We start from the raw sequence: 16,388 nt of genomic DNA, 5'->3' as shown, positions 1-16,388 counted from the left end.
AGGCTGGGACGAGCCCGGCTGATCCCGGGAAGCACATGCCAGCAGCAAATGGAGGAGCCGCGCGTCATCCCCGGCCGGGCTGGGAGCTGGGAGCGGAGGGCACGACCGGAGAACAAAGGCTCGCATTTATTCCCGCCGTCCTTTCACCGTCAGCCCCTCTCTGCCTCCCCGCGCTGGATTGTTCCCGCATTTTCTCTGCTTCAGCTGTTTACTGGGTCACCCTGGTGCAGACACGCACACAAAGAGCGAGCCACGGCTGAGCCTGTCCTTGTGCCACCGGCGCTGCGAGCCCCTCTGCGGCCCCGGGAGCACAGTGGTGCCATTGATCCGGCTGGCAGAGCGTGCCCGGGGCCAGGCTGAGCTGGGGGCATGCAGAGCCCTCCCGGGCATCCTCTTCTGCACAGGCTGTGGCCATGGGATTGTAAGGAAGGGGCCCCAAAAGGTCTGGGCTCGCCAGCTTTGCCCATGTTCGGTCACACCGGCTTTGGTGGAGGGAATGTCAGCTGACGTAAGGCAGAGTAAACACATGGCTGGACGCGTTTATTTCGCTAGGGCTTATTTCGGTTCGGCTTATCTAAAGCTAAGGATGTGTCTCAGCTAAACTGAGGTTAACCTTGTTCGAATGGAAACGGAGGGGAAAGGTGCAGCTCCTGTCAGCCGGAGTGTGGCCAGGCAAGGCTGTGGCTTTTGGACAGCCCCCAGCCTGGCCAGCCCAATATGTGCACCTTAGAATTCCAGGGAGATGTGGCTTTGCTCTCTTTTCCCCTCTGCAAGCTGCAGCAGGAGAGTTACTGCACATTTACATTTACGGCTTAACCAGGCTGCTTGGGAATACTGTGTGGTGAAACTCTGTGGGAATGTCAGTGTGGGGCCAGCGGGATGGTTCAGCACGGCATGGGGGGCTGAAAGCCTCCTCCTGGGGCTGGGCTGGTGTTTTACACCTGGTAGTTGTGACCTTTGCTTTGCCCTTCCTGCAAATCCCACCTTGCTCATGCAGCAGGCGTGTGCCCAGGTGAGCACTTCATTCATGCAGGACACGGACGTGCCAGGGCAAGGGGCAGGTTTGACAAAAGGAGCTGATTTTATTGCAGCTGATACTTTTTAAGATAAATTTTTTGGCTGTCTGGGCTGGCGCATGGGCTGAGAGCTGGAGAATATTCAAGGTTTTGCATCTCTGGGAATGTAAAGACTTTTGTGAAGATGAAGCCACTGGCAGGTGCTGATCCATGCAAAGAACAAGTGTTGCCCTGGAGCTGCCACAAGGAACAAGTCTGTGTGTCCTGGTGAACGTGTGTGAAGCCAGAATTGACATTTTAGGTGTGACCATTCCAATCAGTTTCAAGGAACATCAGCTCTGAGCGCCAGCCTCATCTCCATCCCTTTCCCAATGCACCTGGCAGCTCTTGCTGCTGCAGAAATATCACATTTGGTGCACCAGGGCCCTGCTTCAGAGGTGGAATTGACAGAGTAGCATTAGGTTGGATAGGCTGGAACTCTCCAGGACACCCCTCATGTTTTAATTCACATTTGAACAGGACACTGGGGAACTGTCATGTTGCATGTGACTTCCAGGTGCTACTGTGCACCCGGAAGAAAAATCGATCAATTTCTGAACTTGTTTCAGTTACGTGCTTTTTTTGCAGATTTTCCTGTTCCATCTCAGTAAAATGCAAACCTTTTGTTCTGAGCCGAAATGACTTGGGATGAGACGCTCGATCTTTATTTAACCTCGCAGAGCAGTACCTGTATTAATTTTTTATGCACCGTTTTTCACCAGCCGTGTCATTCTGGTTTCACTTCCAGTAATGCCCCGGGGGGTGTGGGTGAGTCGGTGGCGGAGCAGTTGCTCTGTGAGGGAGGGAGTGAGGGCTCCTCTGCTCCTCTGCCTCTGTGCAGGCGTTGGCTCTGGGCAGGGATGCTGCCAGGGCCATCACGAGCACAGGGCTCAGGGTTGTGGAGCAAGAGCCAGATCTGCTGTGTCGGCGGGATCTTTTTTTTCCATCGACTTAGAGAGGAAGCAAAACCTGCTGCGCTCAGTTTTCTCCGAAGAGCCCGCGAGGGGAGCCCAGCCTAGCACGTCCCCTGGGAGGGGACACGAGGCTGTCCTGCTCTGGTGGTGTTTCCATATGGGCTGCAGATGGCTGGTGGTCATCTCTGCTCCTGGGCTTTGCAGTTCATCCGTCGTCCCTGTTGTGGCTGGAGTTTGCTTTTCTTGGGGAGTCCCCCTGTCAGGCTGACCCCCCTCAGCACCTGCATTCCCCCACCTCAGGGGGCTGATCCTGCCCCTTGGGGGCTGAGGGTGGAGTGGACACGCAGAGCCTTTGGTTTCCAAACCACAAAAAGGATGAAAAAGTCTCTCCATGTGGGAAGGCTTTTAGTTTTCTGTGAAAACAAACCAGGAGCAAATGGAGGAGGAATCCTGCATGTCTGCTCTGTCTCGTTTCTGGACCTGAGCTCTGAGCTCCTAATCCTTGCTCCAGCCACTGACTCACTGTGTGTGAGTCACAAGATGCCTCTGTAACCGATCTGCCAGCTTCTCTTCTCCCCGAGCTGCCAGGGTGGAGAAGGCTGCCTGTGGATACCCTCTGCAACCCCTCTGGGCCACAGACACAGGCTCAGAGCTCCTCTCAGTCTCAGGACCCACAGAGCCCAAGGGAGGAGGTGTAAGATCCCCACAAGAGGCAGATACGGGGTGATGTGGCCTCTCTCTCTCTCCCTGTGCCCCATCCTGGTGCTGGGTGATGCACTGGCTCCAGGACTGTTCCCCTTGGGCACAGCTTTCCATGCTGAAACACCTGGAGCAGAGTGTCAGGAAAACCCAGCTGTGGAGGCCAGCAACTGTTGGGGAGAGAACAGGCCCTCAGCTGTTGCCACTGGCCTGGTGTCCTGGCAAAACCGCCCCTTTTTCATGGTGGCTTTAAGTTTAGCTTCTGACCCTTTTTCTCGTGTTTTTTTGGGGTGTTTTTTTTTTTTTTTCCTGTTTCCCCTTTTGTTGCTGAGTTTTAATGGGCTCTTGGAATCAGTCCTGTTTTGAGGCAGCTTGGAGCAGGCAGGAAGGCAGGCAGAGAGTGTTGGAAGCCCAAAGGAATCATGTTTTTCTGCATGGGGAGCAGGGGCTGGGTACAGCTGAGCTGTGGCAGGGGACTGAGCTCCATCTGCAGCAACAGGAGCACTCAGGTGGAAAGGAGACAGTGGGAGATCAACTTGTCCAGCTGGAGAGAACCACCCCAGATCCACCATGGCCATGGTTGGGATGATACTCTGGAGCTAAAGTGCTCCTGCCCTCGGTGGGGCTGCTGTTCCAAAGGACATGCCGTGAGTCACCAGCGTGGGCACCTTTCCTTCCCCTCCAACAGGAGATGTTTGTCAGCTTCCTCGCCACTTTGGGCAGTCCTTGTAGCCTTCCTGACCGCAGCCTGAGGAAGGAAACTGCGAGTGCCAGGAGTGGATGATCCCTGGAGGCAGAGCCATGGGGGAACAGCCACCACAGGGCTTTTTGCCTGGAAGTCCCCCATGGGGAAGAGTGTTGTGCTGCGTGTGCTTATTTTGGACGTGTAGGACAGAGGGTGCTTCTGCTTTTTTTGTGGTCTTTATCTTCGGTTCACAGAACTGAGCTTGTTTTCCTTTCACTACCCGGGGGTAGTGACTTTTTTTCCTATTTCCTTTTACATAATGTCGTACACTCGGGTTTGCATAAGAGTCCCAAAGTCGCTGCTGTTCCTTGCAGGGGTTCAGGGTTTGCTCCTGAGGGTGAAATGAAAGTGTTTACTGGGGGTTGGTGTCAGCTGCAGGGGACGCGGGCTGTGCTGGAGCTGTTTCCTTTCATTTCTGGGAAGGCCCATTTCCCGTTGCTGGTGGGAAGGGGTTATTCTGAGAAGGGGCTGGGGATTGTAAAGACCAAACTCCCACTTGCTGTTTCTGGCTTTACCACCTTTCGTTGGGTTCTTTTGGGGTTGTGCAAGCACGGAGCTTCAATGGGAAACCCCTGGTGACGTCTCCGAGGCTCAGCTCTGCCTTTTCTTGTCTCGTTAGCCAGTGGGACTGTTAATTCCCAACAGGCACACATTCCTGGCTTCCCATGGGGCAGGGTTAGTGTCTGCTCCTCTCCCGTGGCTGGTAGCAGCAGCCCCTTTGAAATCACAGTGCAGAGATCCTCTCGGTGCTGCTCTGTCCCTATCTGTAGAACAGGCATTTTGTGTAACTCGACTGAAAAGGGAGCAGGGTAACACGAATATCTTGATTGCTAAACCAGCTGTGGTCCAGAGAGCACCAGCAAAAGCACTTTAAGCAGTTGCGCCTCCTCCACGTGTGCTGAAATTAATGCCTTTTTCCACTAACAGTTCATTATTTTTGTGCCTTTGGAGGCCAGTGTGCTAACCCGGGGCACGCGGGACCAGAGCTCTTAAGACCTGGTAATTGTTGGGTAATTGTCTGTGTGTAAGTGTGGGGATGCTGCCGCGCTCACACTTAATCCTGCACTTTGCTCCTGTCTTACTAAAACCACCTTTGTGAGTGAGCTCAAACGCTTTCCAAAGTGCAGAGCCCGAGCCAATGTTTTGCTTTGCTGTTTGGCTTTTGCGTTTTCCCCTCCTTTCATCTGTCGGGAAGAGCCGAAGGCAGAGTCCCTGCTGCTGCTGCTGCTCTCTGCCTGGCTCTCAGGGTCCCTCACACCCTTCCTCCAGGCTCACAAACCTTGGCTGCATCTTGGAGCTCCTTATTAATCCTCTGTGTGAAGACGTGGGGTTCGACACCACGCCGAGTACAAGAACATTCACCAGAGAGCAGAAGAGTTTATTGCACGGAGCAGGAATTCCTCCCTGGTGTAGTCACAAAAGCTTTGAACCATCAGTGGGAGCTCCAGGGCTGGCTGGAATTGGAAGAGGCAGTCCCCAGGCCCAGGGCAGCCATCTGGTGCAGACCTCCCGTTTCATATTTCAGGGGATGAACTCCTGCAGAGTTCACTCACTCCTGCTTCTGCAAAAGCCTCTGCTCTCTACAACTGGGGAGAGCTGAACATGTGGCTTTTCCTTGTGCCCCTCCAGCCAGAGGCCTTTTTCCTGACGCGCGGAGAGGACCAGGGTTGCACACTGAGCTGGAGAAATCAAACCAAGCCTTCGTTTTTCTGTGTCTTGCCTTTTCTTGGTGCCCATCTTGAAACGTGTTGGATCTCACTTTCTGGGCTGCCAGGTCCCACCTGTGTGAGTTCCGTGGAAGGTGCAGATGCCATAACCATCAAATCTTGTTGCAGATGTTTAAAGCGCTGCCTGGGCCTGTTGGATTCATCCCTTGTGCCAACAACAGGGGCTGTTCACCTGTGTCTCACCCTCAGGCTGAGGTGGAGGAAGGTTTGTGTGCTGGCTGAGCCTGACTCATGTTCCCTTCTTCTGAAGGGCAGAAAATCCCAGCAGATGTGCAGGGCAGAGCAGTGACTGCTGCAGTATTTACCAGCACTCAGCTGTCTCTTTAGAGACCGTTTTGAAGCCCTTCAGCTTTGGCTGGAAATGGGAATGGATTTGGAAATCCTGGTGCGAGCGCAGGATTCTGGGTGGCACAAGCCACAGGTCAAGGTTTTGAGTCTCTCCCTGCCCTGCTCCCACCTCACCTCCTCATCTGCAAGGGGAGAAACGCGTGCTTGGTGCAGGTGTTGGGGTGATTAGCCTCCTCTGGCTCCGTCCTGCCGCCGCTTTTTTTTGCTCGGTTGGTTTTTGACCAACGCGCACGGAATGCACAATCAGCATCTCGGAGGAGCGGCCGCAGGAAAGAGGAAGCTCACACGGAATATAAATAGCCAAATTTTAGAGCGTCCCAGTGTAGCAGCTCTCCTGGCTCTTGGCAGGAGCCTGCAGAGCGCTGGGAAGCCGCGGCCTTCGTGTGTGGTTTGCAAAAGGGGGAACTTTGGGGGATATCACACAAGTCAGCAAGGAGAAAAATGAATGAATCTGACAGTCGTGGAGATGGGAAGGAAATGAAATTTGCTTCTATGCACATCAGAGTGGGGTGTATGCCCTGCACGTGACATGAAATGCAGAGTGAAAACCCTGCACAGTTGTGGCAATAATTTCCACTGTAGTTGCACAGCAGCTGCCAATGATTCATGGGTTGATCCTGAGGTGGTTTTTTCCTCCCATATGATTTAATTTATGAATTTAATTGCATGTCAGCAAGCATCTGATTTTTTGCTTGATATTTTTGTCTGGGGTTTACAACTGCCCAGCCAAATCTATCTCCTGAGTTAGACTGTACAGGGCTCTGGTCCTGCTGGACCCAGAGCTTTCCTCTCAGCTTAAATGGGAGGTACACAGGGGTAGGGCTGATGTGCAGGTTGGGTGATGAAGGCTGGGAAAGAGCCCAGGACAAACTGGGAAGAGTTTCCATGGCTTTTCTTTTTTTTTTCTTTTTTTCTTTTTTGTTGGAAACAGCATCTAAAGGTGGAAGAAAGACGACTTGGCCAACTTGGTTAGGTGCTGTCAGTGCAGATGGTTGATCCAGAGTGGACACAAAGCTTTAGCTGTGCTGGCAGCCCTCTCCCAAGGTTGTGCCAGTCCTCCCCAGGGCAGTGTACTTGAACACAGATTTGTGCCATAGTTTATCCCAGGGCACAGAACAAGAGAGGGACAGGTGCCCGGTAGACTTTTGGTGTCTGCTGCCTCATGTGAATGTTCTCAGGGTTGGTCTGGAAGCCAGTGAGCCCTGGGAAAGGCCCCTGATGTTCACAGCAGAGCCTCACAACTCCTTGAACTTCAGCAAACCAAACCTCTCCACAGTCTGGCATGAAGTGAGAAAAGCAGGTTCAGCAGAAAGGGAAAAAGTCAGCAACCCTGCCCGGGGGGATTCTCTGCCCTCATTCATTACAGCCATGAATGAGAAGCTTTTTCAAGCTTCCCCTTAGTCTTTCAGCTGGCTGTGCTTCCCTGCCTTGGTTCCTTGTGATTGAGGAAGGACACATTCCTTGAGCAGTGCCCACTGCTGTGGTGGTGCTGATAAAGGAGGAAGGTTAAAGAGTGTTTTGGGTGCACGTTGAATCCCTCAGCTCAGGGTCATGTGCTTGTGTTCTGCTCCTGCCTCCTGAGGTGTGCAGCCTCTTCTGAGCCTGGGGCCCTGGGTGTGGCTGTCCCCATGTTCACAGGGGGCAGTTTAGAGGAGGATTTTTTTGCAGGGAGCAGCATCACTTCTGGGGCTCCATCCTTAGTCCTTTCATGGAAGTTTCTTCCTCAGCGAGCACTGTGTTGTTCTCAGGGCTCTTGGAGGGGCAGTTGCAGGGAAAGCTGTGGGCTGGCTCTGGCAGGAGAGGCTCGTCTCCTGTGTCCCAATGATGGTCACCTCCCCCTCTAACCAGCTTACTGCTTTTGGGCATTTTCTCCATCTGCTGAGCTGTGGGTTTTGGTGTGTGTTTGTCCATGTCCTGCCATTTGGTGAGGGGGATGGAGGGCGGGGGAGATCCCTGCAGTGTTTAAAAGGATCTGGATAAATCTTCTTAAGGGAGGCACTGACTCAGCAGAGCGTGGTTAGAGAGGGGGAGGAGGAGGGAACCAAATTGTCCTTGTGGGGCTGGAGCTGCTGCTGAGCCCGTAGCTGGCATGTGGTGCTGGGGGAGGTGTGTGCCTGGGGACCTGGTGCCCTGAGAAGCGTCACCCCTTTCCTCACCAAATTTTTGGTGTTCTCCATCCTCCAGAGCAGAAATGGGAGCCTTGAAGCTGGGTGCTTGTCACCCAGAGGTGCCTGAACCCTGTGCCCAGACTGGTCCTGATCCCACCCTGGTGCACATCTCTGGGATTTCCCCCCAGCTTTGAGCTTTGGATTTCTGCCTTGTGCCATGGCCAGAGCTGTCGGGCAGCTTGGTTTGACAGTGGTTATTTCTTAGGGAAGTGCACCAGGGTGCTTGGTTCCTGCAGGGACAGATCACTGGGACTCTGCTCAGACCAGGAGCCAGTGTCACCTCACGGGAAAGGCAGAGGCTTGGGGAGGGGAGCAGCCAGGGCTGGGCACTGGGCTGTGCTGTCACTGTCCCTTTCCCTGCCTTGTGCGGGGTCCCACCTTGCACTGGCACAGCCTGGCCTTGCTGAAGGGCTGAGACGTGGAGCCAGGGGATGTGGGACAGACCAAAAGCAGCTTCCCAAAATCCTGGCTCCACTGTGGGCAGGCTCAGCTGGCCAGACACACTGGTGTCACCTGGTTTGCATTTCTGAGCAGCTGAGGGAGACTGACTGCCAGCCAGCTGCTGCCTTTGGCTTGCTGGGATCCCTTGTAGGAGCCACAAAAGCATCTCTGCCACGCTCTGCTCTCCTTATCTCATGGTGTATCTTGTCTTTCCATGCAGAGCTCCACACAGGAGATTGGAGAAGAGCTGGAGGATGGTGTGATCTACAGCATATCCCTCCGGAAAGTGCAGCTCCATCACACGGCCAACAAAGGGCAGCGCTGGCTGGGGGTAAGCTGGGGGCTCCTCCTGCCACAGGAAAGGATTCAGAGGTTTCCCTGCCGCAGGAATTCTGTATTTATTTGGGAGCAGGGAGTGAAAGCAGCTGTTGCCCTCTGCCGCATGGGAAGGGGCGCAGGTGAAACAATCTGCAGCCCAGTCTTGAAAAACAGGGCAACTCCAATTTGTATCTAGATTTTGGCAACCCTGAGGCCTTTCCTGGGGTTTCCCTAGTGCTCAGGTCTTCTCAGCTGGGTTGCTGGTGTTTGCTGTCTGAGGAGACTCAGCTTTCCTTTCCCAGCTAGGAGAGCCTCAGGCACCGTGGGGATCCCAGCCTAGACCTGAACTTGTGAAGCTGCTGGGAATACTTTGCACTCGATGGTGTCTGTCCCACTGACCTCTGCTCCTGTCCTGGCAGTTCGAGAATGAGTCAGCCTTAAACCTCTATGAGACATGTAAGGTGCGGACGATAAAAGCCGGGACCTTGGAGAAGCTGGTGGAGTACCTGGTGTCAGCCTTCAAGGGCAATGATTCCACCTATGTCACCATCTTCCTGTGCACTTACCGGGCCTTCGCCACCACCAAGCAAGTGCTGGACCTGCTGCTTAACAGGTGAGGCTGCCCTGAGCCCCAAAACACAGCTGGGGGTGGCCAGGAAAGCCCCAGCATCTTGTGCCTTGGAGGTTTGGTGGCTTCTCCCAGCTCCATCAGCATGAAGGTTTTGGGACAGGGCGGGGAGGACACAACTCCTTGGAAAGCTGGAGCTCTTCCAGTGAGGTGGCCAGTGCTGGCTGCTTCTCTCTTCCTCTAAAGGGGAGGTTGTGGCAGAGGGAGGGGAGCAGGACACTGGGTAGCAGGTTCATCCTGACCCCTTGGCAGAGCTGGGGTTGATGTGGAGGGAGAAGAGGGTGCAGGGTGCTCACTGCCTCCCCTCTGCCCCACCAGGTATGGCAAACTCCACGTGCAGGCGAATGGGGACCACGCCAGGCACACCGTGGACGAGAGGATGGAGCTGAAGAAGTAAGTCTGCCTGTGCTGTGGTGGCTCCGCTGGCAGCTCTTTGGGAGGGATGTGTCGTCCCAGCGCTGCTCCTGGGCTTGTGGGGGTGCACACATGTTTCTCCTGGCACCTGATTCTCTTTGCCTGTGTTTTCCCCCTTCCTGCAGCACCATCTCCTCCATCCTGGGGGCCTGGCTGGACCAGTACTCGGAGGATTTCCGCAAGCCCCCCGACTATGCCTGCCTCAAGCAGCTCATCTCCTACGTGCGCCACAACATCCCCGGCTCCGACCTGGAGCGCAGAGCCCGCATCCTGCTGGCCCAGTTCCAGCAGCAAGAGCAGAGCGAGGCCGAGGCAGAAGGTGGGGTTCTCCCCTGGCTTGAAGGGGTCGTTTGGGGCTGCAGGTGGAGGGAATGCATCGAGGCTGGCATCGAGGCTCTCCAAAACTTGAGCCATAAATTCTGTTTGCATGAAGGCACACTGGGAAGCCAACCCAACTGCAGCAGGAGTGGGATTTCTAAGTGGATTAGCTAATCTGTCTTCAATCCTCTGCAGACACTTGCACCCAGGTTTAAAATGACTATCCTTTTATCTGAGCCTTGTTGCTGGAGGTGCAAAGCCAGATGGGGATGAGGAGCCCGGGAGGTGGGGTGTGGGTGTCTGCAGGGGGCTGGTGTGTGTTGGTGTGGGCACTGCAGTGCTCAGCCTCACCCTTGTCTCCTGCAGCTGTGGACCACAGCAGCTGCACCTTCCAGCTGGTGGAAGAGAACGGGGTCGGGGATGGGAAGCCGGATTTCCTCTCCTTCTCCCCAGAGATGGTGGCAGAACAGTTCACACTGATGGATGCTGTGAGTAGTCACCCATGAGCTGAGTCAATGGTGCTCTGGGCACAGGCCTGGCTCTCCCCATCCCTTTTTCCTCCTGGCCCCCAGAGAACACAAGGAAACCCTTCTCCACCCCTTTATCTTCCAGGAGCTGTTCAAGAAAGTGGTGCCTTACCACTGCCTGGGCTGCATCTGGTCCCAGAGGGACAAGAAGGGCAAGGAGCACCTGGCCCCCACCATCCGTGCCACAGTCTCCCAGTTCAACAGCGTGGCCAACTGTGTCATTGCCACCTGTCTCGGGGACAGGTCCCTGAAGCCACAGCAGAGGGCCAAGGTGGTGGAGCGGTGGATCGAAGTGGCTCGGGTAGGACAGCTTACCTCCCACCTCCACCCAAGGGACGAGCTTTTGCCATGCTGGAATACCAGCAGATCCTCCAGCTTTTTTTAACCCAAATCCTGTTATCTCCTTGTCTGCCCTCAGGAGTGCCGCATCCTGAAGAACTTCTCCTCCCTCCGAGCCATCCTCTCGGCCCTGCAGTGCAACGCTGTGCACAGGCTGAAGAAGACCTGGGACGAGGTCCTGAGGTAAGGAGCTCCTGCAGGGCTGATTCCAAGGGGAAGAGTGTGCTGTGGCATTTGAATGTGTAAATAGGATCACCTCAGCTCCAGCACTGCCTCCTGGAGTGTGCCCAAAATCCAGGCACCGGTGTAAGGTGTTGGGGACCTAAGGAGGGTGAGGAAATAAAAGCGTCATCACCTCACCTTTCTGTGTGAAACACCTTGGAATAGCTCCCAAACAGCAAGGCCCAGCTGGAGCTGAGCATAACTGGGTTCATTTGGGTGAGCAGAAGAGAGCCCAAGGAGGAAACCCCACCATGGCAGCACTGCTGACTTTTCCCCTTGTTTCCCCCTGAGCAGGGAGAGCTTCCGCACATTCCACGAGCTCTCCGAGATCTTCTCCGATGAGAACAACCACTCCCTGAGCCGAGAGCTGCTCATCAAGGTAGGGGGCAGGAGGACACCTGCATTGCCCTGTTCCTGGCAGGCAGCTCAGGTTTCCATGGTGTTCCAGCCACAGGGATAAAGCCCTGGCAGAGCTACTGGAGTCACAGCCGTGGGTGCAGGCAAGGTGTGCAGGCAGGAGTTTCAGATCAAGGCTTGGATTTCTGTTTCTCCGCCCAAAAGTTATTACCTGGAGCTGGCAAAACAGTTCGGGGGCAGATAAGCACTGGGATGGGATCCAGAACACCAGGTGACAGATTCTCCCCAGAGGCAGCTGCATGTTAACAGTGCAAAGTCCTCTTGATTCCAGGTGGGGTGGTGGAGTTGGTGAAAGGCTGCAGCAAAAATGTCTTTATTCCATATGGAGTTTCTCCACAGATCCCAGCCTAGCCCTGGTTTAGGGACTGAGAGGAAACAAAATGCAAAAGGGAACAAAACATCCCATTAGGGAGGCATTTATGCAGAAATGAGAGCAGCAGCTCCTATTCACTAAGGCTCTCCTCACTGTGAGCCATGAAAAAGCTTTGACTTCCTCCTCTTTCCTACAATAAAAGTTATATAAATGAAAATGGGTGTGGATTTTAGCTAAAAGGTATTAGTGCCATTTCCCACCTGTGCTGATCCCACCTCTCCCCACCATCCAGGAGGGCACATCCAAATTTGCCACCCTGGAGATCAACCCAAAGAGGGCTCAGAAGCGGCAGCAGCAGCAGCGAGAGATGGTGAGTCTGGCAGGGCTGTCCCTGTGCCCTGTCCCCAGCAGCTGCCTGGGCTGGTCCCAGCTCTGCTGACCCCACTGTCCCTTCTGTCCCCACAGGGTGTGATGCAGGGCACCATTCCCTACCTTGGCACCTTCCTCACGGACCTGGTGATGCTGGACACAGCCATGAAGGATTTCCTGGATGTATGTACCTCCTCCCTGTCCTCCCTCTTCCTCCCAGAGCCTGGGCTGATGAAAGGAAGGCTGGTCCCCCGTGTGTCCTGTCTCCCACACTGCACATCCTGTATCCCACACTGCACATCCTGTATCCCACACCACATCCCGCATCCAACACTGCCCATCCACCTCGGTTCCCAAGGAAATGGGCGACTTTTTCTCAGCAGAGCTGAGAAAACTGCACTCACACTGCAGTGGCAGCAAGACACAGACAGGGGTGGGAGCAATATTCTTCTGCCTGCTCCATACTGACCTTCATCTCTCTCTTTTCCAGAGTGGGCTGATCAACTTTGAAAAGAGAAGGAAGGTGAGAACTTTGGCAGCTGCACAGAAAGGCTGACCCGATGCAATCACAGCCTGTGCCAGTCCCCTTGGGGCTTGATCCCTCTCCTTTTTTTTTTTACTTTGTGTTCTTCAGTTTTGGGGGAGGGGACTCTGGTCTCATGGCTTCCATTTACTGCAGGAGTTCGAAGTCATCGCTCAGATCAAGCTGCTCCAGTCAGCCTGCAACAACTACAGCTTCACACAGGAGGACCAGTTCGTGGAGTGGTTCCACAGCCTGGAGCGGCTCAGCGAGGCCGAGAGGTGAGTGAGAGGGGTTTGGGGCTGTGCTGGTGCCTCGGGAGGTCCCACCACTCATTTCCTCTGACAGCAGCAGCTGCCCCGTGCTCCCCTCTCTGCTCTGCCTCCCTCACACTTGGTGGCAGCACAGGGAGCTCAAACCCTCCTCTCTCCCCTCCCAGCTATGGGCTGTCGTGTGAGATTGAGCCACTGTCAGAATCAGCCAGCAACACGTTGAAGGCCAAGAAAAACACCGGCATCATCAAGAGATGGAGCGAGTGAGTCCCTGGTGGGAGGTGGGGGCCAGCATGGGGCATCTCTGGCTGGGCACTGCAGGGCACCAGGCTGGCAGGGCCACTGTCCTGCCCCTCACCCTGCTCCCTCCTCACCTGCCCCACCTCTCTCCTGGCAGCCGGCAGCCACCGAGCACCGAGCCCTGCGCCAGCGGCAGCTCCCACTCCAAATCCTTCGACCAGCTTAAGTGTGGGCAGTACCTGTGCAGTGGGGACGCCACCGACTCGGTGAGCGTCACCTCCGCCGGCTCCAGCAGCTCCGACGTGGAGGAGATCAACATCAGCTTCATCCCCGAGTCCCCCGACTGCCAGGAGAAGAAGGTACGTGGCAGCTGGCAGGGCCCAGGGGTCCCAGGGCCGGTGTGGCCACGGTGTGGGGACTGTCCCACCTCTGCCCTGGCGCTGGGGCTGGGAGGAGCAGGCGGGATCCCGGGGGCTGCTCGGGAGGCCCCTGCCCTCGGCTGCTCCGGCAGCACGGCAAGGCTCTTGTGCCTCCGGTGGCTGTAGTTGTGTCGGTCCCCCGTTGTCACAGGTCAGTGAGATCCCTCTGGCCTCCCTCCCCCAGCGCTGGTACGCCCCGTCTGTGGCCGATGGAGAAGCTAAACCCACTGTGTCCTCCGCATCCCCTCTCCTCCCTGCCCTCCAGTTCTGGGAATCCACCTCCCTCTCTTCCCTGGACACGTCAGGCATCGGCTCAGGCTCCAGCAGTGCCTCCTCCTCTTCCGTCTCCTCCACGCCGGTGACGGCCTCCCGCACACACAAGCGCTCGGTCTCCGGCATCTCCAGCTACTCCTCACTCTCGCTGCCCCTCTACAACCAGCAGGTCGACGACTGTTGCATCATCCGAGTCAGCCTGGCTGTGGACAACGGCAACATGTACAAGAGCATCCTGGTTAGTAACTGCCCCCGGGAAACACCAGGGAGGGGTGGCTCGTCCTGCTCGGATATTTGGGCACGGCGCATTTTGGGAGGAGTGGGAGGCTTCAGCAGTGTTCTGAGCTCACAGCACTCTGTGCTCACAGGTGACGAGCCAGGACAAGACCCCCGTGGTTATTCGCAAGGCCATGGCCAAACACAACCTAGATGGGGACCGGCCTGAAGACTATGAGCTTGTCCAGATCATCTCAGAGGAGAGAGGTGTGTGTGTGTGCTGGGGTGTGGGGGCTTTCCTGCAGCCTGGGCAGCACCGGGCTGGAGCTGGGATGAGAGGTGACAGCAAGAGGGGTCCCAGCACCTGGGGACAAACCTCGGCCCCACTCTGGTCCCCTTTCAGGGAAAGGTCACCTGACTGACCCTCATCCATGTTCACTTTCAGAGCTGAAGATCCCCGACAACGCCAACGTCTTCTACGCCATGAACTCCGCCGCCAACTACGACTTTGTGCTCAAGAAGCGCGGCTTCTCCAAGGGGGTGAAGATCAAGCACGGCTCCAGCTCCACCCTGCCCAGGATGAAGCAGAAAGGCCTGAAGATCGCCAAGGGCATCTTCTAGCCTCAGCCCCACTGCCACCCATCACCGACGGGGCCTTGGGGGCAGCTGCTCCGGGCTTGGCTGTGGCCGGTCCTTGTGCCGCCCTGCACGGCAGAGGAGTGACCCTCACCCACGGGCGACGGCCGTGCACCTCCCTTCCGCACCCAGAGCTGAGAGTTGGGCAACTGGTGTCGGCCTCCGCCTCTCTCTGCACAAGCCCCCATTCCAATCAGGTCTTTTTTTCTACACAGGAAGGCAGCAGTTGTTGGGGGTGGGGAATTTTGTCTATTTTTTTTGTTTTGTTTTTTTTTTTAACCTTCCACGGTGCGACACTCATCCAGCCCGGCCAGCCCAGAGCTGGAGCCCGCCTCTGCCGTAGGTGCCTTGTGTCTGAGCGAGCCGGGGAGCAGTGACTCGCAGAGGGGCTGTGTGACAGAGCAGAGCAGGAGCCACCACCACCCTGGAAGGGGCTGCCAAACCTCCTTCCCAGTTTTCCCGGTGTTACCTCCACGTCTGTCCTCCCTGGGATCACTGGCGCTGCCACCACCGCACAGCTCTGCCTGTCCTTCCCTTGGGAGAAGCCACGGATGCCCTGGGCTGGGAGGTGAGCTGGAAGGATGCAGCCCTGCAGCAGTGCTGAGCCCCGTGGAGGAGCTTGTGGCCATACCATGATGGAGTGGATGCCTCGTGCTCTCCCCAGCTGGAAGCCTGCGTGGTCTCGCTCCTCTCCCCATCCAGCGCATCCTCCAGCTGGATTGGGCCGGCCCACGTTCAAACTTGCACCAAAGATCAAATGCCAGTGTCTCTTCTGCTGAGGGGGAGCTTCAGGCCATGCCCCCAGCGCTGCCAGCCTGAGGAGGAGGAGGAGGAGAGCAAACTTCTGTCTGAAACTGTGTAAATAGAGACTTCGGGTCTGCGTGGGCATGCCAGGGGCTGGAGAGCTCAGGATGCTCCAGGTGCCCCAGCTGCCACTGCCTGACCCACAGAAAGTGCCACTCACCTTGGGCTTTAACCGGACTTTTTCAAACACTGACCATGGGAGAAGCAGCAATGAGACTTTTTTTTGTATAAAACAAAAAAGTTTACTGATTTTTTTTTTTTCAGTATTTATTGGTTGTAAATAGAAGAGGTAAACTTGTACATTTTACTAATCCAGCCTCCCCCTGCCCTGCAGCCCAGTCCCTGTCCTGTGCCCCCCCGGTATTTAAGGCTGCTGGGAGGGATGCTGGGTCATGGGGTGCAGACCCTGCCAGCACCTCCCTCTCAAATTCTGTACCACTAATTGCTCGAGCAGGGGCAGAGATGCTTGTTTTAATCATTGTAGGAAACACTAACCAAAGGGGGACCTTTTGTTGCTCCTGGCTCCATCTCTGTTTTTTAAGTGCTTCATTCCAGCAGATCTTTTCCGTTCCCCATCCGTCAGAATTCCTGGGTGGATGGGGTGCCTTCCCCAGCTCCAGGACAGGGACCACACTCCAGGGGCTGGGGCTGGTGGCAGGGGTTGGGCCAGGTGGGGAAGAGGAGCTCCTCTAGCCCTGTGGCCCCTAGGGTGGCACTGCCCACGATGCACATGATGGGAGCTCCTGGCTCCCTGACGCTGGGGCAGCCTCCTGCCTCTCCCCTGCCCAAAGCCCCTTCCCCTGGGCACCAGCACCTCTGGGAGGGTGTTCCCTCTGCTCCGTGCCTGCCCAGCCCGGGACTGTCCCCTCCCCTCCCGCCGGAGCCACCGGGGGACTGGCTGTACCGTATGTATTTTGTACCACTTCAATGAAGGAGCACACTGCCCGGTGTGACTTGTACACAGCAATGTAATTAGTCTTTGCAATAAAATACTGATGCTCAAACGTCTCTGCCCCAAGGCAGGGCTTGTCCTGTCCTCCTTCCCC

General features: G+C 55.9%; 1 protein-coding gene across 6 annotated transcripts in view; it reads left to right on the top strand.

The window, feature by feature from the left end:
* RALGDS (ral guanine nucleotide dissociation stimulator) overlaps positions 1-16,350 on the top strand; it is a 57,092-nt gene extending 40,742 nt beyond the window's left edge. For 3 of the 6 annotated variants that reach the window (XM_066200938.1, XM_066200936.1, XM_066200934.1), the window contains exons 2-18: positions 8,318-8,428; positions 8,835-9,028; positions 9,362-9,436; positions 9,583-9,776; positions 10,142-10,263; positions 10,388-10,603; positions 10,721-10,824; positions 11,158-11,242; positions 11,886-11,963; positions 12,059-12,145; positions 12,453-12,485; positions 12,642-12,763; positions 12,922-13,017; positions 13,152-13,353; positions 13,565-13,924; positions 14,055-14,169; positions 14,348-16,350. In XM_066200938.1, coding sequence (XP_066057035.1) covers positions 8,318-8,428; positions 8,835-9,028; positions 9,362-9,436; positions 9,583-9,776; positions 10,142-10,263; positions 10,388-10,603; positions 10,721-10,824; positions 11,158-11,242; positions 11,886-11,963; positions 12,059-12,145; positions 12,453-12,485; positions 12,642-12,763; positions 12,922-13,017; positions 13,152-13,353; positions 13,565-13,924; positions 14,055-14,169; positions 14,348-14,523 — 2,370 coding nt within the window. In that variant the 3' untranslated portion in view covers positions 14,524-16,350. The remainder of the gene's footprint in view (positions 1-8,317; positions 8,429-8,834; positions 9,029-9,361; positions 9,437-9,582; positions 9,777-10,141; positions 10,264-10,387; positions 10,604-10,720; positions 10,825-11,157; positions 11,243-11,885; positions 11,964-12,058; positions 12,146-12,452; positions 12,486-12,641; positions 12,764-12,921; positions 13,018-13,151; positions 13,354-13,564; positions 13,925-14,054; positions 14,170-14,347) is intronic. The other 3 variants (XM_066200939.1, XM_066200937.1, XM_066200935.1) reach the window with 3 other exon arrangements.
* The last annotated feature ends 38 nt before the right edge of the window (positions 16,351-16,388 follow it).

The sequence above is a fragment of the Chamaea fasciata genome, unplaced genomic scaffold (assembly GCF_029207755.1).
Source record: "Chamaea fasciata isolate MVZ Bird 193981 ecotype frontalis unplaced genomic scaffold, bChaFas1.0.hap1 SCAF_20, whole genome shotgun sequence".
NCBI lineage: Eukaryota > Metazoa > Chordata > Aves > Passeriformes > Sylviidae > Chamaea > Chamaea fasciata.
This window is presented reverse-complemented; position numbering and strand designations above follow the sequence as displayed.